The 22484-nt window shown below is 40.4% G+C and overlaps 1 protein-coding gene across 3 annotated transcripts in view; it reads right to left on the bottom strand.

The window, feature by feature from the left end:
• The window catches only part of COL15A1 (collagen type XV alpha 1 chain), a 116093-nt gene that overhangs the window by 36259 nt on the left and 57350 nt on the right, over positions 1–22484 (bottom strand). For all 3 annotated transcript variants that reach the window (XM_015619775.2, XM_015619777.2, XM_015619776.2), the window contains 10 exons: positions 21288–21413; positions 19694–19756; positions 17652–17687; positions 16271–16423; positions 12357–12425; positions 9950–9994; positions 7643–7678; positions 4957–5019; positions 4014–4049; positions 3837–3920 (listed from right to left, as the gene is read on the bottom strand). In XM_015619775.2, the coding sequence (XP_015475261.1) occupies positions 3837–3920; positions 4014–4049; positions 4957–5019; positions 7643–7678; positions 9950–9994; positions 12357–12425; positions 16271–16423; positions 17652–17687; positions 19694–19756; positions 21288–21413 (711 nt within the window). The remainder of the gene's footprint in view (positions 1–3836; positions 3921–4013; positions 4050–4956; positions 5020–7642; positions 7679–9949; positions 9995–12356; positions 12426–16270; positions 16424–17651; positions 17688–19693; positions 19757–21287; positions 21414–22484) is intronic.

Below are 22484 nucleotides of genomic sequence, written 5' to 3'. Positions count from 1 at the left end.
TCTCCTCTCCTCTCCTCTCCTCTCCTCTCCTCATATATCATATCATATGGTCAGCTTTCTGTACTTTGAGGTCATGTTGAATAATTCATACAGTTAAAGCTTGCTGCTTCTACTGGGTGCTTCTTTCTGTTGTCCTCATGTTCTACAAAAACCAGTGAAAAATTCATCAAGTAAAAATAGAGTTCAGATCCTACAGGCAGCACTCCATCTCCCAGGCTGCATGAACTCTGCTGCACTCTTGAGGGGTAGTATGATGCCCTTGGTTCCCCTCTATTTCCAGTTCTACACAGCCCAGAAAAGGAACAGGACACGGGCTGCTACTTTAATGACAATAATAAAGGAGTCCTGCTGTTGCAATTGTTCTGCTTTATCTGGTGGCAGAAATCCAGGAGCCCTGGGTTTACATGGTCTTTTCATTGTGGAATTACTCAGTATTCATGGTTTTTGGGCTCAATCCAAACTATATTGAAGTCAGTGAAAAGAATCCCAAGGGCTTTGCTGAGTTTGGGATCAGGCACATTGTATATTTTACGCATACAGTTGATCTGCAAATGGAAATTGTGGTTGGAAGTCAGAAAACTGTACATAATGCTGAAGAAGATTTGAAAACAAAAGGTAGAAGAGTGATGATTAGAGGAAAAGATAGCTCTCTTCACAACCTCCTCCAGGTATATGGTTTATCTTGGGGTTTGGGTGTGCAAACAACTTAAATAAAAACAATTGACACATTGAATTAGTTCAGAAAGTGCTGACTTCAATAGTGAGGACAACATTGTTTTCCATATTTTCTTCACTGTTATGTTTTAGGATGATTTTCTGGGTTGGTTTCTAAGTAAACCTTCAGCTTTGAATCCAAAAGGCATGAATATGGCCTTGTTAGAATTATAGAAAGAACATAGTGAACAAAATCTTTTAATATCTGCTTTACACCCTCAACATTAATCTTTGTGACTTTTGTTTCTTGTACCTGAACTATGGGTGAGTAGTGGCAGCCAAAGATAAAGGTTTAAAAGTTTGAAATTTAAATCCAATAACATTTCTCTATTTAAAATTACTTCTGTACAATACCAAGATAAATTTGTGTGATAAAATTATAGCAACAAATATGATTTTCTGATTGTCATAATTCCATTCATGAAAATGCACTGAGTATCAGCGACTGTGCTCCAAAAGAGTGAAGTAGCCAATATAGGATGAGAAATATTGATTTTAGTGTTTTGGAATACCAAACAGCAGCAAACAGAGGGACACTGTTTTTTTCAAAACATGACGGGTCAGAGCAGGCTTCCTGATCAATCAGAGGAGGCAACAGAGGAGGCAGAAAGGACAGGAAGCCTCTGAGACCCACACTGTTGGGGGGAACTGCAGAAGCCTGGAAATGGATAGGTTCAACTGCAGACCTCAGTTTTACCCTAACATGTATTTTCATGGTATGAGAAGTGGTTCTCGAAGGAACCAAATCCCCTCCATTCACGCAGGGAGCAGGTGAAATGAGAAGGACACCAAAATCCACTTTTCAGTGCTGCTCAATCAATATGCTATCACAGCTGTCCATGTCAGCTGTAAATATTTCAACAGTGCTGAAACTGCTGTGACTCTTTATTTGCTTTTATTTTTGTCAAACACCATAAAGCCAGTTTAGTTGTAGTCACATAGCCCTTCTTAGGAAAGCTTCCTTCCAAATCTGATGGATCAGTCCATTGGATTTCTGTTGCCCAAGAAGTATTTTTTTTTGGCTACACAATGGTTAAATTAATGACCCTGACCTGGAGAGTAATCTCTCCAAGTGCCCTGTGGTTCACTCAGATCACTGATCTCTACCCACATCAAGCCAATATCCACATTACAACAGCTGGCAGTGCTATTTATTTTAGTTCTGCAATTCCAGCTGAATTGATAGGTCTGCTTGCAATAGTTCTTTTCCATATTTGAAGCTTACTATGAAAGATGGGAGACTGAGTCAACAAAACGCACTTGGATAATTTAATGTCTATCTCAGCAAACTTATTGCAAACAAATGTCCTGTTCTTACACAAACGCTTGTGAGCTAGGAAGAATTCAAAGTCATACATACAAATACATACAAATACTTCCACACATGTTTAATTAACTGTATTAAAATCCAGTACACCAAGTCCTCTGAGAAATCTTCTGATTAACAATACAGAGGATGTGACGGCTCTTGCTGTACCTCCCCAGAACACCTGTACTACAAATGTAGTACAATGTATGTAAAAAAATTGTATGTATGTAAAAGCCATAAATGCTCCCAATTTTTAAAAAGAGCTTGCTTCTAAAATCCAAAAGTACTTAGAGAAGGAAATGGGTTTCTGTATGGATTTGTAATACACCTAATGCAATACAGATTCTACCAGGCTTTATACATTTCTGTAGTACATGGTAAAAGTAGTTCATGTAGGGGGTCTGGAAGATTGAGAGGATGCACTTTAGGTTTCTTCAGACATAGCTACATGTTTGACAGATGTGTGGACTGTGACTAGTGCATGTAGAGAGCCATGCAGCCTCCAGCAAACAAGTGTCATTAGTTTATGTCAGCTTAAATAATCTTTTTATGTTCTTTGTATGTACTGTCCTCCCTCTAATGCTCTCATGGTGTTTTTTTCAAGTATTAATGAGCTATGGAGCAACACATTGAGGTTTGTTTCTACTGCAAACAGAGCTGTTTAGTCACTGATAAGAGTTAAGGTCCCACAGTGGCACCGTGGCAGGGCTGTGAGAAAGAACATGAATTTTACATCAGCATTTCTATCACAGCTATTGAGCAGTTCCCCAGAAACTCCGACAGAATTGTGGTAAAGTGTAGAGCTGCTGACAGTCCCACTATGAGCAGGACTTTGAACAAGATCTTCACACAGCCAACATTTCTGTGAATCTATAATTCTGCTCATCCAAGACTCAGGATCCAAGATCCTAGTATTCTGCATGGATTCCCAGGAAATTAAGTAAAGAGAAAAACCACTTCTGCCGGGATGGGTGATGTGGCTTATGGGATGCAAATTAATGCTGCATTTGCTATTGCTAGCAGAAGCCTAAGTGGCACCAAACTCCCTTTAACACAGATTTATCAGCTGGGCATTTTCTCTTCTTGCAATTATATAACACTTCTTAGTGCCCTTATATTCATTCCTATGGATATGTCTGTTTCAGGCACCTCCACCTCTCAGAGGTGAAGTTTCCTGCAGTCACTCACAGTTCCTCCAGATCTTAATGTCATACCAAGCCAGCTACTAAGATTTTTGTTGTCACCTCCAAGTGGGACTCATCCTAATCTCTAGCCTTCATTACTGCTAACAGTACTGTTTTTGCAAGGGCTGATGTACACACAGCAAAACTAACTGAAAATATACCTGCATCTGAAGCATACTGGAGAGTTTTTATGGGCTTCTACTGTTTTCCCCCTTGTAGCTTCCAGAGTCAATGCTCTGGTTTGTATAGTGGACAACTGTCAGGAAACTGTCAGGACTCCCTCCCACATACTGCTGTGCCCCAGTTGCTTTGCTTTGTTAAACGTCCCTAGTTTTGTATTTCTCTGTTGATTTTTATTTGATGCTCACAATCCCGCAGAATCACCTAGAGGGTTTGTCCAAAATAATATAACCTCACAATTCTTGTAGGTAAGCTCTTTACCCACTTTCTTCCAATCTAATCTTCTCAAAACAAATCCACTTGATACAGAGACATATTGAGATTCTTTTGTTTTGAGGAAGAGACTCATGACCTGAATGTGAGCAGCAGAAGGGCCAGTGTGTTAACCACTTTTGCCCTCTTCTCTGTAAAGGGAGTTACAGACCTCAGTGCTTGACGTACACACTTACCTCAGGTATTGCTATGACTGGTCCCGGTGGTCCTGGTGGTCCAGGTGGTCCCACAATACTGTTCCCATCCTGTCCTGGTTCACCCTATTTCAAAAGCATTACATGTGGAAAACCCATATACTAAGTGCCACATTTCACATAGGTTTTTCAAAAAGAACAAAATCCACACAATCTCACCCGAGGTCCTGGGTCACCCTTCTCTCCTTTTGGACCCTGCAGTGATAAAAAGAAAAAATGAACCTAGAGTGATTTTAAAGGGGGAATTATGAAATGTGGTCTCCCTTGCTTCACAAAAAGCACAGCAGTGAATTGCAAGTACAAAATGATCAATCCTCAGCTCTCTCAAAACACACTTGGGGCCAACTAGTTTCAACTCAGATCCTCTGAGGGTTTGATGTTTAAAAGTATTTAAAAGTATTTCCCAGAACTTTTGACAGAGTTCACAGACGACTAGAAGCAAATGGGCACAAAACATTTCACTAGCTGGGAATTAATCCAGTGAACCTTTCTTTCACTGCACTGAAATCAGCCATCCCTGACTGTGCTGTCCTTTTCCAGCATCAACCACATCAGTTGTGGACTTCCCAGGGGACCAGATAGGAGAAGACAGGGGAGCTAAACTGTTATCCTTCAGGCAGCTTATTTCTAAGCTTGATCAGCCCCTCTGTAGAAACTCCCTGTGCTGGAAATGCAGACACTTTGTCTGGCACAAGTGAGAGGAAGGCGCCAGAGGACGAGCCGTGGGACTTCCCAAGCAAAGCACGCTGTAATCCTTGGGGGTCTTAAGTGTGAGGAACACATATCACCTATGAGCCTGCTGGCTTTCCTCTGATTAAAGGCAGAGCTGATTTCTGAATAGTTAAAAGCAGAAGGAGTATTGAGGAATCAGAACTAGCCTCTAGAGATGCCTGTATCTCTTCTGGCTGATGAGGGAGGCACAGGTAAGGTACACTGCTCCTGTGTTTTTTGTCGGAGGTAACTGTTCCAGGTTAAGCAGGACAAACACAGCCCCAGCTCTTCACACTCTGCTAGCAAGTGCTGATCCTACTGATCCTTAACAGGTAGGTTTGGGAGCCAGTGTGTGTGTTAGGTGGCCACAGATTATGATAACCCTACTCACCACTTCTCCAGGATGCCCAGCAATGCCAGGAAAGCCTGATTTTCCATCTGTGCCCGGCATCCCCTGCCACAAAAACCGTAGTGTTATTCTCTCTAAACTGCATCCAGTTTCACACAAGCAGGAGGCTGCCACTGGGGAGGGACACGATACGGTTCTGAACGGGCTGGTGGGCAGGTCTGGGGGAGGCTCATTATCTCATTAGTCATCTGCTCTCCCCACTCCTCCTGCTCTTTCCCCTTCTCCAGAGCAGGCTTATGGCTTTTGTTCCCCCCTGCAGCTTCAATCGTTTTTCACTGCCTCCACCCCTGCTTAGCAAAAGGGTGAATTTCATTGCTTTCCCCCAAAATACATCTGATGAGTTATTTCCGCCCTTCAGTTGAGTGACTCTCAAGCTGGAGGAAGAGAAGGGATGTAGACATTGGCATTGGGTGCAGACAGGAGTCAGTAAGTGGGGCAAAAAACACCCCCTGCTGTATTCTAACACAGGCCTGTGTATGACTGCTGGAATCTGACAGCTGCTCTGTTCCACGGGAAAAACAGAAGCAGTAATGACAATGCAGTTTGCCCTGAGAAAAATGGATAAAAGAAGGTTCTAAATTCTTAAAGTACCAGATAAACAGCGAGCTACATGTTTTGCATCGGTTTTATTCTGCATCATATGAAATAGCAAAGGAAATGACACAGAGCAGCCTAATGATTCATCCAAGAGACCAATTACTCCTGTTAGCTTGGTTTTCGGTGGGGTTTTTTGGGTGTTTGTTTTATTTTGTATGCGGTTTGGTTTTTTGTTTTGGTTTTATTTTTATTTTGCTTTTATATTTTTATTTTTTGAGGGTTTTTATTTTTTTTTTTTTTGTTGTTTTGTTTTGGTTTCATTTTTGGAAAATACCGTTTTGTTTCCAACTTCTTGCTCTGCTTGAAGAAAATATTTTTGGGTTTTAACAGTAGATAGTACCACCATAAGAGATTTAATGTGCCTATTTCATTAAGAAAGAAAATTCTCACTGCTATTTCTGGTTTTTGTCAGTGATCAGTGAAGTGTGTGGGTCAGGAATAAAGTATGATTACTGAAGTACTCTATTCTTCATTTTATGAACAATTTTATGGACAGGATAAAGAGTGTCTGCTCTAATGCTAATGGAATTTAGGCATCAAAGCAACTACTGAGGTTTTGGCATCTGCATGAGCAGTAAAAATGGCACTTGGGATGTCTCTCAATTGCATATAGAAAATCATAAGTATCTATCTGCAAGCAAAGGTAAATGGGCAGAGGAAATAACCTTGGACCAACAGCATTTCTGCAACAGAATGTTGTCATTTCAGGCATGTTGGTAGTTGCAGGACAACTTCCTACCATCACAAACACTGAATAATTTCTCCCATTAGTTTTCCTAACAAAATTTCAATGGGGAGAAAAGATCCAGGATAGATAAGATGTTTTATTGCAGCTAATGTATCCAGAGACATCCTTATTTTTAATTCACTTCATATTTTAAGAATGCAGCTCATTGCTCAGGTATAAGAGGACAAAGATATTTTCTAGTTTGAGGGTTAAAAAGATAAATGGTTTATTTTTTAAATAACCCTGTAGTCACTCTGCTTAAAATATACATATATTTCAAATGCATCTATCACATAAAACAATAATAATTACTAGAAAAAGGACCTCAGAAGAAAGGATTTGTAGGCATAATATTAAAAAAAATATTCTATAGTCTCAAACTGATTAAGAAGAGTTAAACTACTGTCCTGTGTGTCAGTGCATCAGCTTTAATTATCATGCTGACAAATATCTGTGTGAAATGACAACACTCAAAATATGTACAGCAGATGGAATTTATGGCAAGAAGAGTCCTGTTACACTGTTGGTATTTTTTTAAAATAAACAAGCAGATGCTGCTAGAAGACTGTGATAATACTCTTGTAAATACTCAGCAAGCATAACTGCATTTATCTTGTTTCCTAGAGCAAGTTTTGATTTCAGGGCTGTCCTAAATGCAGGAGAAGGCTATATTATTTATATTTTATTTTATTTTATTTTATTTTATTTTATTTTATTTTATTTTATTTTATTTTATTTTATTTTATTTTATTTTATTTTATTTTTAATATTCTATGAGTCGCATCAGCGCTCTCTGCTGGCTTGTGCCTGCAAAAGATGCACAGGTCAGACAGGGACCAGCAAGGAGCAGCAGAGTCCCAGACAGGAGTTTTGGGGTGGGTTCCAAAGCAGAACAGGCAGGGATAAGCACAGACCTGAGCCCACCGCTGTAGCACAGACCTGTGTCATGGGTGGGGCACTCCGGTGTGGGGTAATAACTATGTCCCACCATGTGAAGGAACAGAGGCCATGTGGAACTGAGGTTTCTGTCTAAGCTTTGCTGATTTTCATCTTTTTTCTGGTGCAAATGTAAAGAGCCTCGCAAGGTGCCTTCGAAGGCACGCACAATTTAGATGGGATTTTAACCACATTTTAAACAGAAGTCTTAAGCACCAGGTTATACTGGCTCCTGATACTCACAGTTCTCCAGAGAAAGGGGTTTGTGAAGCCATCCTGGGCTTTAATATGCTAGAGCAAGAAGTGTTCATTATCCTCGAAGTGCATTAAGAGATGAAAGGAAACAGAGGAAAGAAACAACTGAGGATTTAGATCAGGTTGAATAAATGAAATAAATGAGCTTCCTACCTTTGAACCTGGTGGACCTATGTTGCCTCTTTCGCCCTGAAATAGAGACACAGTAGGGCTCAAGTATTAAAGTGAGCAGTAATTACAAGGGTTTTAAACATGTACACTACTTTCCTAAAAAACAAAGGAACCAAATGGAGTAACAGGATTAGTAAAAATACGGCATATTTGTGGTAGAGTGATGCTGGGCATACATTTGGGATTTGGTTTTGAGATTTTAACCACCCAGTTGCCACCCACATCTGAAGAGCTTGTGGTCACGACTCATTGTTTTTGCTGAGCATTGACCAAGCCACATGCCTGAACCCTCATTCTGATGTCTGAAATCAGCTCATGGTAACATTGCCCAGATCTACCACTGCAGCCATGACCTTGTGCCTCCACAAGGGACTCACCATCTTCCTCCAAAACAGCTAACGCAGTCCCCCCACACTGCTGCTCTCCCCACCTACCCAGGCACTGCGTCAAACCACGAGCGAAATAATGAACACTGCACTGTTCCACCTTTGGGACTGATTCTGCAGGACTTCAGCTCTAAGTAGACAGGTTACTCAATTTTGTAACATACAGAGGGCATCCAATTTAGTTTATTTCTTTGGAGATAGAGAATATAAACTGGAATAAATCAGCCATTGCCTCTAATGTTATGTTCATGCTTACTGCTTCTTGGGAGTTCTTACATTCAAGAGTGTGTGAATACTGTAGGCTGTTTTTTTATGAAAGCAGCTTTTCAAAATAATAAAAGTGAAAGCAGAATTGGGATCTGTGCTTACTTGCTAGGAAAGAGAGAAAATTGATCATAGCTGGTCTTCTCTGACAGCTGTATTCGTCTGGGGTATTTGAAGGATGAAGGATGCACGAAACAGAACTATACCTTCAACTCCTCGTGATACATTAGCTCTTGGTTTTGGGAAGTGGGTGGCTGTTGTATTTTGCCACTGTTGCCTAGTGAAGTCATTTATAATCATGAAAAGTGGGTGTAAAATTCATCCCCATGAGAATGATAGGGTATTATAACCACTTTATATTAATTTTGCCATAGTGTACCTGTTTTTGTAAGATGTCAGGCAACAGCATAGGTTTATGACTATCTCTACTGCTCCAGCCCATTTCCTGAATCCTAAGAATCATGATACCTCAATTTCTGAAATCTTTGTGGAGCAGCATTTCTTAGAAACAAAATTTCTAGCTAAGGGCAGAGAATAAGCTCTTAAAAAAAAGCGTATTTTCAGTGTGGAGACTCGGCACCTACTCATGTGCACAGAGCAGCATCATGTGAGAGCACATCTATTCTTGCCAGTCCACTGCAGCATCACTCACCAACACGTGCTGCGCAAATTGGGATTTTTTCACTCTTAAGGAATGTGCTCCAGCAGTAACAGGAGTAGTACCCAATGGAAGGACTTTTTTCAGCCCCAGAAGCTGAGTTTTACAGACTCCAGACAGAGGGGGCTGGCCAGACCTTTGGTGGCTGTTGTGCTAGGAATTAGGTCCATGAGGTTATTGCCAGCAAATGGCAGTCAGTGATTAGTTCTGTGTGTAAGTTCAGCTGAAAATTTCATGGGAAGAGGATGGGCACTGCCACTTCTCATCTTCCATTTCCTGCTCTTTCAATGCTACTGTTATTTCCCAGGGCAATGAAGATTTCTTTAACTCCATATTTAAATTGTTGTCAGGCTGTACTATTAACCTGAGTGGTACTCGAGTTTTATGTAGGAATAGGAAAAACCTCTTCCTGTCTAAGGACCCATTCTACAAATCTGCCCTTTTCTTCTGTGATTTTTCATGTCTCCATTTTTTTCCCCATGAGTTACATGACCAGTAGCAGCATCAAGATGGAAAAATTCAGTCACTTCTAAGCTCAAATAAAACCAAGGCAATGTAGACATTGCTCTTCCCTTCTTCCCCCCAACATCTTCCTGAATGCTTTCCTATCACTTTCTGGGATTAGAAGGCCTCCTCATGCAGATTCCTTTTTCAACAGCATACATGTAACCTCTCAGAGACCAGAGTAACATATAAATGAGCAACAAAGAGAAATTGCCAAATGTCCAAAAAAATTTTCCCAAAGATGCCATACAATGTAATAGCCCAGTTAGTATTTACTCACTGTCCCTGTTGGACATGAAATAATTCTAATAATGCACATTCTGGTAGATATCCAGTGTAAATGGGAACAAAATTTGTCCCAACTTAATCAGTATACGAATCTGAAATGAAAGCTGTTATATTCAGGCAAATTCTGGGAATATAGAAATAAAAAAATATACACCAAAGCAATATAGGTTATCTTTCAAGTGTTTTTACCTTTGGTCCTAATGGTCCACGCTGTCCAGGTCTTCCTGCAGAACCCTATAAAAATACACTGAATTTACTGGTAAATACACATGGCACTTGAAAACAAAATTTTTTTTCACAAAGAAATTTAACTCACAGCCACAAATGTTACAAAAGCCTTGCTGGAGACCTCTAGTATTAACAGAGAGCAACAAAATGTACTTTTTCTTACAAATACAACTAGTGCTGTCACTATATAGATTTTTAGAAAATATTAGTAATAAATTTATCCACGTGCATTTGTTGTGATGGATTGCTTTCAACTGCTTACAATTTTTTGAATTTGCATTCTTGGCTGAAATTAAGATATTGCTACCAGTTTAGAGGTAACACTGTCTTGCTAGGTTTAAAAGCAGTTTCCCAAAAAGTTTGTTTTGAAAAACATTTTGAAATTCAAATTCCTCTCATCTCTATATGGTGACAAGGGTTGTAAAGAACAATTTTGGCTCTTTGATGGTAAAATGGACAGCAGTTCATTATTGGTCACTGTAGAAAGCTGAACAGAAGAGAAAGGAATTCAACAAAGTGATTGAATTTTCTTTATCTGGAATATGAAAGCACTAATAAATGGTAATGCTAAATAATGAGAAAACACCAATGAAACTTTACACTGATCTGCGGAAGATAGAAATAGAAACCCTGGAAATGAGAGCTGAGCTGTCAGAAAAAATTAATTTTATATTTCTACTTCAAATATAACCACTAATTTCTGATAAAAGATTAATAGAAATCTCAGCAGATACAAAGACAGCACCAATACATGAAATTTATTTCCTGGCAGCTCTTTTGAGTTGCTGGCCCCTTAGAAGCAGATTCTCTGTTTTCACCTAAATACCACTTGGTACTCTGGAGTTGGGATAAGGTGTAAGTGGCTCATAATGCAGTACTAGTAAGTATGCAAAAGCATTTTCATAATTACAGCAAGATTCTTATTTTTCTTATTTTCTTTTTCTCATCTGCCTTCTGTACTGACTCAAACTTTGCAGAGTAATTAAGCAGTAACAGGAAAATTTTGTTCAACTGCAACAAGACATTTTTTGAATATTTATAGCTGAGTGACTTGGAAACAATGCCTATTACAAAACCAAATGTGAGAGTAAGGCTGTGACTAAGGCAGGTCAGAATGCACAGTTTTGGCCCTGGTTGTGGACACCTCCTTGCTTCAGCTAACAGATTCAATACTTACTTTTGTAACTGTATTTCTGTACTATTTTTAGTACCTAGGAAAAGACATAAGAGGGGGAAAAGTTCTCTAAGCTATCAGCTACAACTACAGTGACTCACAAGTACTAGTGCTTTAAACCAATGCAGTAAAGAGCTGCTCAAGGTCACTCTTGCCTCCAGTGTTCAGCTGGTGTCTGATGGTTCATAGAATCACAGGCACAGGGTTGTACAGGCCCGTGGAGGCCATCTAATCCAATCACTCCCTTGAAGCAGAACCGTCACGAGCTTCAGACCAGGTCAGTCATGCAAAGTCTCGGTAACTCCAAAACCAGACCTTCTGCTGCCTCCCTGGGTGAATTGCCCCAGTCCTGCACCAAATTTCTAGGGAAATAGCCTTCTCCTAAAGTTCAGCCTGAGCATCATAATCTGCAAATTGTGACCACTGTCCCTTGCTGCACCATCTGGCACTACAAGGAACAGTTTGGCTCCATCACACTCGCAGTTGCCCCTCAGAGACTCCTAAGTAGCTACTGGATCATGTCTTTGTCTCCTTTTGTTGCCAGACTAAACCACTGGAGCTCCTTCTATTGTTAAGAATGACAATAAATCCAAACGGTCTGGTTGGTACTGATACATTATATTCCCATATTCCCTACTTGATTATTTAAGTGGCCCACACTAGCAAAAAATCTCCTGAGACACAGTGATGGAGAAAAAAGCATGCCTTTGTCTGTGACATTGCTCCCACACTACTGGGAACATTTTTTTTCCTTTAAAAGTGGCATGCCATATTACACACATTTCATTGTCAAACTATAACTTTTCAGTTTCATCTCCATATGTGTGATTCACCTTCATATGCGAGAAAGGAACCTATTAGGGTGAAAGAAGAAATAGAGAGCTAGATAACATGAAAACCCTTATTTCACCTTTTAGTATCTCAAAAATATATCAGAGCAGAATCAAAAAAATCATTAGCTAATGAGGTATCAGAGAAATACCATTCAGATTCTTTGGAGGGTACAATTATTTTAATGACATTTAGGGCAAGTGAATCCATTTCAGTGCAGTGATTCTCAATCTATAGCTGACCGGGGCTATATGTTTCCAAAAAGCAGAGTGGAGGAAACTTCTGTTTGGAAAAAAAAACCCCAAAACAAGCCAAACAACCCAACAACAAATTATTGTCCCTTTCCCCAAAACACCCACTCACCTTTGGTCCCCTTGATCCGGGAATTCTTGATTCACTTAACAGGTCGATGCTACCTGATCCTTCCATATCCTAATGGAAGAGACAAAATGCTACAGAATTTAAGAATATATCTTTTGGGTTTTTTTTCTGGTTTTTTTTTGGGTTTTTTTTCAACTGCTCAGTTTTCTGAAGTTCTGTGAAAACTGGAAACATACCGAACACAAATAATTTAATCTTTTGTCATTAACTTTTTTTCTGAGACAAATGGATGATGTTCTGGAGATAGGCTTTTCTTAAATGTGATAAAAACATGTTGTTCTTCCTTACAGAAACTCTGGTCTTTATTGCCTTACCAACTTGACACCCTTGCTCCAGCACTCCAGGCTGAAGAGCATCAAGCAGAAGTGAGACACTATCTACTGTGTTTAAGCACACTTTTAAGCAGCATTTTTCTGCGTAGCATTTACCTACGACCCAGCTACACACTAATGGCTAGTAAGGGTTACTAGAACTGATTTATGGCAGGGAGAACTTGCAGACAGTTTAAGGGCAGCAATTCACTTTTCACCAATAAAGGTTCTTCCTAATTATCACAGTCAAAAATTGAACTCCTGCCTAAAATACTTTCTGAAATTGAGTAAAAAAAAGTACCACCAGCAAATTGTAGAATTAATTGTCTCAGAGGCTGCCTGGCTCAATTTCCTGTGAAAAGCAGCATCAACACTGATTTCCAATCAGGTTGCTTAGGTCACTGGAAACTCAGGCCTTAGAACCTTCCAGAGGTGAAGGTTAAGTGTTCTCCAGACTAAGCAAGCTTAGTTCACCAAAACTTTGACTATAGGTTATCTGCTCCAGCCCACTGTCCACTTCCATTGCTCTCTGCTAACTACAGAAACAAGTCTCTGTGTAGTGGGAGTCCTTGAGAGCAGACTATCTATTGCCTTTGGAGATTTTTTAGTAGTTTTAAAGGAAACTACACAGAAAGCAGCAACCTCCCTCCAGCTTTCATTGTTCTATGACATTCCAGATCCATAGTAGAGGCAGGAGCTGCCAGTTCCAAAGCAGCAAAGAAATAAAATTGCAGGCTGCCATAATTACTTGTTCCAGGGCCAGCACCTGTCACGTTCCTATCCCTTGGCTTGTGCCTAGTCTAAACTTGTCAGACTGTGCTTCAAAACATCTGGAAACCATGCCAGCAGGGAACTGTTCACTTGCTTTTAGCTGCAGTCTTGGTTGCAGCTGTGCTGGCTTAATTATTTCCTGTTTCTGAAAAGGGAAAATCTTAATCTTTCTTTGTCTCGCTTCCCTGCTCCCAGTCACACAGCCTTCATTTGCAACATCAGCATCATGTGTTGAATCCCCTCACTTGCCTTTAGATAACTAAAATGGCAGAAAATATGTTACTTTTGGGGCACGACTGTTCTCTAAAATTTTAGTAAATTAAATTTGCTTGTGGAAGAAGAGATGGAATACTGAATGTTAGTGCATGTGAAAGGCAGGCACGTGCTAGGAATATCTGCAGATGGGAGAAAAGGAACAAGAGCAACGCAGAATCTCCACCTCCTAGTGACAATGAGCCCTTGTGTCAGCTTACCAGGTTTAGAAGACTCACACTCCTGGCCCTACTCCTGCTTTCTGCCTGTTAGTGACTGGAAATGGCCCAGCTTAGCACAGCTGTGATGCTCTTAGGAGATGGTGTAAGGGAAAGGGTCAGATGCCAATCAGATGACCTTCAGCTACTATTGAATGACAGCTTAACACCAAAGGTATGGAGATCATCATCTGACCTGACTCCATTGAAAAAGAGACATCTTCTTCTGACCTTTTCTGCCAGCTCCACAAGAGTAAGAGAAGCAGAAGGAAAGCACAGCTGGAATCAGGTCCTTCTTTTTGGGGGACCAAGGTGGGAGACCTTTTGTGCGACTTCACCTGAGGTTGATTTAATGTTATTCAGACTTTCCATTCTGCTCCTCCATCAGCTATCAGTGTCTCAAATACCAACAGAAAGTCCCCTCATATTCTCTTTGGCCTGTTGAATCAAACTCGCACTGCTTAGGGTAAACCACCCTGTGTTTCTGGGCGCTTTCCCTTGACTGCACTGTGCCAGTCTGTTTTTCCCTTTAAGAGAGTGCTTGATGCCTACTTGATACAACACATCATCTCTTTTGACATCTGCATGTTTTTAATGGGTTTACCAGGTACCTTCTGCAGCTCAAACTGTTCTTTTGGCAAGCATAAGTGCCAGCAAACACCATGCCATTTGGTTTTTGCACATAGCTGATCACAGATGCTAACAAGTGCTAACAGGAGTGTTTTGCAGAAACAGCCTTACAGCAATAAACAGGCTGCCAACCAAAAGGTAGTGTCACCCTAACAAACTGGCAGACCATGGTGTTGCCTCAACAGATGGCAGGGGTGGGCATCCAAAAGATCAGCTACAGCTAGCAAGTCTGTTTAAAGTAGTATTTCTCTCAGGGAAATGACAATCATGCCAATTTTATTTGGAGTAGATAAAGTTCAAGATGAAGCCAGTCAGGATACTGTTACTGCAGTTAGATTTATCCTTCTGCAAATTTGCATCCATAAAAGTAGGGACTCCCAATTTTCACCCTTTCCTGCTCGTCTGCTAAGTTTGCTTCTCTGAGACTTAGATATCAAAAGTGACAGTTTGATCCTAAGCACCTAATTTCAGAACTCCTTGGTGACTTAATAGGGGCATGTTGCCTTCTACTCAAATAGTGCTAATGGGGAAAAGTGAAGAATCTCTTAAAGAATGCGTCCTCACAGGTCACAGGAGATGACTATAAGTCAGAGAAGCCATCATTCTGGGCTAAAACTCAGGCCAGGCATGGGATGAAGATGTGACTTGCCAGTGGTCCTTAACTCATTCTGAGACAAGCAGATATTGATTCACTGTGTACCAGTGCAGTGTGCCTAAGACAAGGCAAAGGACTGTTTGTATGCTTAGACTTCAAGCTGCTCCTTGTTAACAATTTCTGTGCTAGCAATTGCAATTAAGAACTTGTGAGCTGCAAGTGAGATTTTTGTCCATTGAAATTCACTGACATCACTGAGATTATTAACCAGTAGTGTATAAAATACAACTTTCTTTAGTCAGACATCAGAAAGCAAATTAGGTCTCTAAACAAGCTGTCATTAGTGGTTGCGTCTGTGACACCTCAAAGTGTCTGTAGAGTAAAGAAAAGAAAAATACAAAAGAGTTGGGGTAGATACTAAGAGATATGTGTAGGGAAACTGGTATCTTTAAACAGACTTTACTGCAGCCCTTCTAGAGATGCCAGCGGTTTCGGTCAAACATTCTCACTTCTCTGATGAGACTGCCCTGAGTTACTGTGCAAACTTTATTATGACACAAAAAACTTTGGAAATACTTTCTTGAACCAAACAACTAAATTAGAATGGAAAAGTACACAGAAAAAAAAGGAAAAATAAAAGGGAAGACACAAATATGAATATTGATATTGACATTTTCTTGATCTCTCTTCACAAAGATGTTAAAGCAGCAGCTTTAATTCTTGAACCTGGGTGTTCTTCCCTTGCCTTTCTTTATTGCAAAGCCATTTTCTGCTCCAACAACATTACCCAAATGAGCAGTTCTCAAATGATATGTAAAATTTCTCTTGAGCGTGCCCAATCTCGTTTCCTAAGTGATGAAGGTACTATTCTCAGAAGTAGAAAAAGTAACTTTTGCAATTTTTTATTTTTAATGGAACATTTTCCTTCCAAGCAGAAGAGCCCATGAGGTCAGAAATGAGCAACTTGTGTGTCTGTATTTACACTCCTTGGCAAATTTCAGTCTAGAACAAATTACTCTGTCATCAATTCAGACTTAAATACCTATGAAATATACAGGTGATCACATTGTCTTTCCTCTGGAAGAAATATATTTATAGTTACAACAAACTTCAAAATACCTCAAATCCCAAGCCATAGCTTAGTCCTGGTGGTCCAGGAGGTCCAGGGGGCCCCGGAGGCCCAGGAGGTCCTGGTGGTCCAGGTTTTCCAGGAGACCCAATAGGGCCAATTTCTCCTTTGGGGCCTATTGAGCCAGTGACTCCAGTATCACCCTAGAATAAAAATTCAGTCTGTTGATATACTGAATATACCTAAGTAGAGGTAAGAAAGTATATTTATAGGATCACAGAATGGTTTGGGTTGGACAGCTCATCAAAGTTTCAATCCCTCTGCCATGGGCAGGGATACCTTCCACTAGACCAGGTATCTCAAAGCCACATCCAACCAGGCCTTGCACATTTCCAGGAAGAGGTCATCCTCCCATCCTGTTCGTGGCCCTCCCCTGGACTTGTTCCAACAGGTGCATGCCTTTCTTGTGCTGGGGGTTCCAGAGCTGGACACAGCTGGGCTCTCATGGGGGCAGAGTAGAGAGGGAGCATCACCTCTTTCAACCTGCTGGTCATGTGTATTGGGTCTGGCTGAGCTGGAGTTAATTTTCTCTTGGCAGCCCTCCTAGTGCTGTGCTTTGCATTGGTAGCTGGAAAGGAGTTGATAACACTCCAGTGTTTGGTCTGCTGCTGAGCAGCACTGGCACAGCACTGGTGCTGTCTCTTGAACAATTCTCTCATCCCCTCCTCCTGTCAAGTGGGCTGGGAGTGGGCAATATCCTGGGTGAGGACACAACTAGGCTGAAATGGCTGACCCAAATTAACCAAAGGGGTATTCCATACCATATGATGCCAGCTCAGATATAAAAGCTAAGGCAGGGAGGAGAAACAGGGGGGCATTTGTTATTTTCTGGTATTTTATAGTATTTATAGTCCATATACTATACAGTATTTAGTATATAATATTTTATAGTATAGAATTATGGTATTTATAGTGTATATATATACTAATACACATAGTATTATTTTATAGCACTATAGTATTTATTTTATAGTATTCTAGTATTCTGGAGCAACTGTTTCCCGGGAAGTGAACATTACTCACTGATGAGAAGTAGGGATTAAATTTTTTTCTCTTTGTTTATATGCATGCAAACTTTCATCTTCTTTTTGCTTTAGTAACCACTGTCTTATCTCAACCTACAAGTTGTTTTCCAACTTGTCATCTCTTTCCCCAGTCCTGCTTGGAAGGGGAGTGATGGAGCCTTGTCCAGCCAAGGTGACTCGACTACACCACACTTCACAGAGAAGCATGGTGGCCACCTGAGAAACCAGGTCTGTCGTCTTCATTAGGTTACACAACAATAATCTTGAGGATTTCTCGGCCCTTTTCAGTAATGTGTTGTATCACAGTGATACTGCCATTCTATACAGACACAGTCTTTTTTGTTACCTTTGCACCAGCAGAGCCAGGTGGACCTTGATCGCCCTGTAAAAGAAAATAAATTCTGAGTACTTAGAGTAAGATTATTAGGCAACAAAAATACATTTTATAGTATTTTTCTTCATCTGAAGCATCAGACTTCTCAGTTGAAAAGGAAGCAACCTGTAATTCAGGAGTTACGGTAACACATTAATAGCTCTGGTCTGGTATGCCGACTGGACTCAATCTTGTATTTCAATTATTGCTGCAGAATTTAAGGGTTTGGAGCACACAGAATTGAACACTGCAGACCACATCCTCATGCTTCTGAATATAAATGTCAAAATTCTTATGGGATATAACAGAACTGGAAACTGGTCCCACTCAAGCTGTCTAGGGCACCCTTCCAAACACAGGTTGTGATGACTAGGAAGATTTAAAGGTTCCTCTGCAACAAACAAGATTTTATCAATATTTGCCTTTATACACTTTACTTGCATACTGTTTTTTTCCATTTCATGGAATAGACAGACAATAAGAATGCACACAAATAATTATTTTCCAGATTTCTCTGAATCAAGTGGAATAATTTTTATGTTAGCAAGCTCCTATCATTACTCACTCAGCAGAAATATTTCTTGAATAAAGTCTGAAAAAAATGAGTAAGCACCAGTAGTAAAATGATGATTTTTTTTCTAAAAGCTATGGCTAAATTCCATGTCAAAGGGAATGAACAAATGAACAAACTGAATTTACTTTCAATGCATCCTGTTGTTTCTTCTTGTTATCTTCTCTGGATTCATTTGGAATAATGTACAAAACAGATATTGCAATATAAATTAAATCAAGGTTTCCAGAAAAAAATAGTAAAAATTGAAAAATACTTGTATTGAGCAGGTGCAGATACACAGTGCTTCAATTCTAATTGAACTTATATACACAATGCTGCAAACAGACTCAGTGAGGCAAAATATTGTAGTCCTTTTTTTTCTTTTTTTTTGAGGATTAAGATTTTAAAAAAATTTAATTTTTCTTTAATTGCTTCTCTTTCCCCATCAATCTACTCCTATAGCACTTGATTCATGTTTGGTTTACTGGACTTCTTTCTGTTCTTAGGCTCCCTCATGTAAAACACACACCGCTGATTGCAGTGGACGCGTGTTTCAGGTGCCTGCTTTGTAACACACATACTGCACCTCCTGGATGGCTGCTGGCTCCCATGAGTGCTGCACTTTTACCAGCCTCAAGCTTTTGATACCACAGCTCAGGACCCTCAGCCTCCAGAGATAAAAATAAATCAGTATCACGGCCATTTAAGACTTGCCTTTTCATTTCCCTTACAGTGTGTGATCTTGCAATGTACACTTGGGAATTTACTTCCAAGTTCTTGTGTGTAAGGTGTGCTGTTGAAGCTCACTGGAGAGTGACATTGCCTTGTAGTCTTTGCCTCAGCTTTCTTCACATCCTTCTTGAAGTGAGGTGTAAAAAAAATGGTGCTTAAATGATGTTTTGATTAGCAATGGGTTAATTTCCCCAAGTTGAGTCTGTTTTGCCTGGGACAGTAATTGCTGAGCAATCTTTCTGTCCTTATCTTGACCCATCAGCTTTTCACTGGCAGGCACCTGGTGTCCAGCCAGCGTAGGCCATTACTTTGTCTCTTGTTTGTCAATTTAAATGGTTTGTGCTCCTTCAGACTTGTCTCCCCTGTCATATAATGTGCTGTCACACTGTGCCAGGCTGGGCTAACTGGAGTTCTCTCTTTCCCCCTCCAGACTCACCTGTCTGAGCCCGGTCATGACTGGCTTTTGAGTGGCAAATCACAACAGAGTAGTTCGTCCTGCATATTGAATACTGCATGCTGCAGAAAATGAGACAGCATCCAATAGGAAATTCTGGATTTCTGAATATGCCTTTTGAGATGTGTTCTAATAAGCCATTAGTATCTGGATTCCATTAGAAATTACTGAAGCCAGATGCTATTGTGTTGCAGGGACAACTGTTTATGATTTTTACAGCCTAGAATTGACAAAGATTTTCCACTGAAGCAGGAGCAAGACAGACATTTAACTGACCTTTTCTCCCTTCCATCCTGGTGGGCCAGCCACTCCATCACGGCCAGGAGGACCTTGAGGACCCTGTAGATGACAGTAAATCTAAAACAGGTGCCACTTGAGAGCTCAATTTCTAGAACATGTGTTTAAGTATTAGAAACCAGCTGAGGATACAGCATTATGAAAGACTAATGTGCAGCACCTCCCACCACTAAATTTTAACACTTTTATTTGTCTTCTGAGAGTTTGGCCTTGTATGCAACCAGTATTTAAATAGATTTTAATAGAAAACTATATACAACAGTCATAAAATAAGCAAAAATAAAAGCAAAAATAAAAAACCCAGCATATTGTAAATAGAACCTTAACATGAGAGATTATGGTGCTATCAAAGCAGGTTTTGACAACACTGTAAAAGCCACCATGGGGTTGAAATCCCCAGACACCTCAGTTATCCACACTTTTGGCAATGTCAGTGCTAGATGAGACCCAGCTGAGGAAACCTTAGTATTGACAAAATCAATGGCCAGGTTTCCTGGGTGGTAGATTCGCTAAAAGCATGTGGTAGGGAGGGATTGGTGTAAAACAGGAGTCTTCTGTGTTGTCACTGAAAACAGAAAAGCCAGAGGTCTTGATTCATAAAACTCCAGTGATATCCTCACATAGGAACTATGAGGCTGGGCCTCTGCTCCCCATGTGGGGCAGCACTTGGCTTATTCAGACTCACTTTGCCAGATGTCCCTGGGCAGCTGAGCCTGAAGGAACATTCCTACACTTTCAGGAGCAGTACTCCTAAAAAGTCCTTCTGCAGAAGAAAAGGCACTGCCACTTTGCTTTGGTTGATGGTGCTCATATTGTTCATGACATCTTACTTCAATTTTGCCTCAAAAAGTGTATATTAAGTTCTCCACCCAATTTCTGGTGTTGTATCCATGACTTGTATCCTGCATGCATTTGAGTGAGCAGGCAGACTGGGAAACTCTGGCTTTGTAGGGTCAACCAATAAATCAGTACAGGTATTGAAGTGCAGCCCACAGTAAGTAGACATGCATGAAAGGTAACAGGCATATTGCACAGCCTATATTTTTAAAATTTGGCTCTGAAAGCCTTTAACTGCACTTACAGAGTGTATTGTGGCCTCTGGAGATCTTTAATATTTATTCATCTATTTTGAGGAGGGATAATAAAAGGCTAGTGGAGGAGATAGAAACCATTGTTTCCCTCTGATGTTTTCAGAATTATCACAAAGCCTCATTTTTCTGTCTCTCTCCCTCCCTGTCACCCCTGGTTTTGCTCTTTGAATGCACTATAAGTCATAGAGTAGCTAAGCACCACCACAGGAAAACTGATACTTAGTCTTATTCAGTGTTGGCAAAAACACTTAATTTTTATTTATTCTGGTCCCAATTCGCCAGTATCTGTCTGTCAAATGTACATTATGCTGTGCAGTAATGTGCTTTGGTTAACAAGACTTTTTTTTTAAAATAAATTTGCATAAGATTCAAGCTCTTAAATTAAGAATATTCTGCAATTTTTAAAAGAATTATACAGACTGTAAGTCTTAGTGTTGCAGGACAGAAGCAACATCAACGTTTGTGCACAAAAGGGTACTCACTTCAGGGCCTGGTTCCCCAGAAGCTCCATCTTCTCCTGGTGACCCAGGAGGTCCTACACCTGAATCAGGTGCTGGCTTTCCTGGAAGACCAGGCAGTCCTGGAGGGCCTGGTGGCCCTGGAAGACCCTGGATAAATCAGCAGGACTGTTAGAAATTATCCTAGGCAGGTTCATTTCTATATACATGGAACAGGAAAAAGCTCATAAAACTGCTCAAATGGATAATTCAGGCTCATAAAACTCAGCTGGGGTTTCCACCCCACTTCTGCTTCACTGAGAACCAATTTTAGTTTCACAGATACACCTTTACATTGGGTCACACTGACCTCCCTCTCCCGTGCTCTCTAAAATGTGCCACCTCACAGCATGCATTGGCAAGGAGGACATTGAAAACCAAAAAATCTTGTGTCAGCTCTCTGTAACCCAGTAGAGACCTCAGACATATCCCAAGGATCGACCTAATGATAAGAGACCTAAGCAAAAGGAGGCCAAGGGATCATTGTACAGAGGGAAGTGGTTGGTTTTTTTCCTCTACCATTTCATAGTGTTTCTCCATGTTATTGCTGGAGCACTGAGAACCTCTACTCATGGTCAAGACCTGCTTAATGCTGTAAAACTGACCTCTGCTCTAAAGATCTATCCTGCATAGACATGAGCAGAAATATTTCAATTGCATGATTTTAATGAAGTGAGTGAAATGTTACCTTAGGAGAAACAGTGCATTTCAAATATTCCCTCCCATGTCTGTGCTACTGGTTGCATTAGCATGAGGAGATGGAGAGCTTGAAGTTTTGGGCCATGGCACTATAAGTCAGGAAACCTTTAATTCTGACTTGTACAGGATTCCATCTGGAAGAGGGTCATCTTGGATCTTCAGTACAGTAAACAGAGCCCTCTGCAGAGCTCTCACCTGTGGCCCTGAAAACCAAAACCTTCTGATAATATTTTCATAGTTTTAGTTACTTTCCTATGAAAGTTCCATAAACATAAGTTGTTTATCACATTCCTTATAAGAAATGTCTTTTGATGGACGTTTTGCATGACCAGTGTGCTTGGGGAGGTGGTAACTTAATTATCCTGGTCGTTGTCAAGAATCTATAAATACTGGAATCAGAGAATAAAGGTTGGTTCTTTCCTGTTCTAACTCTGAAAGGTGTTTGTGTGAATCATTTCATGTCCTTTAGTGACGCTCACCTGT

This window comes from Parus major, chromosome 2 (assembly GCF_001522545.3).
Source record: "Parus major isolate Abel chromosome 2, Parus_major1.1, whole genome shotgun sequence".
Lineage (NCBI taxonomy): Eukaryota > Metazoa > Chordata > Aves > Passeriformes > Paridae > Parus > Parus major.
Note: the sequence above shows the minus strand (reverse complement) of the source record. Positions and strands in the feature narration are given on the sequence as shown.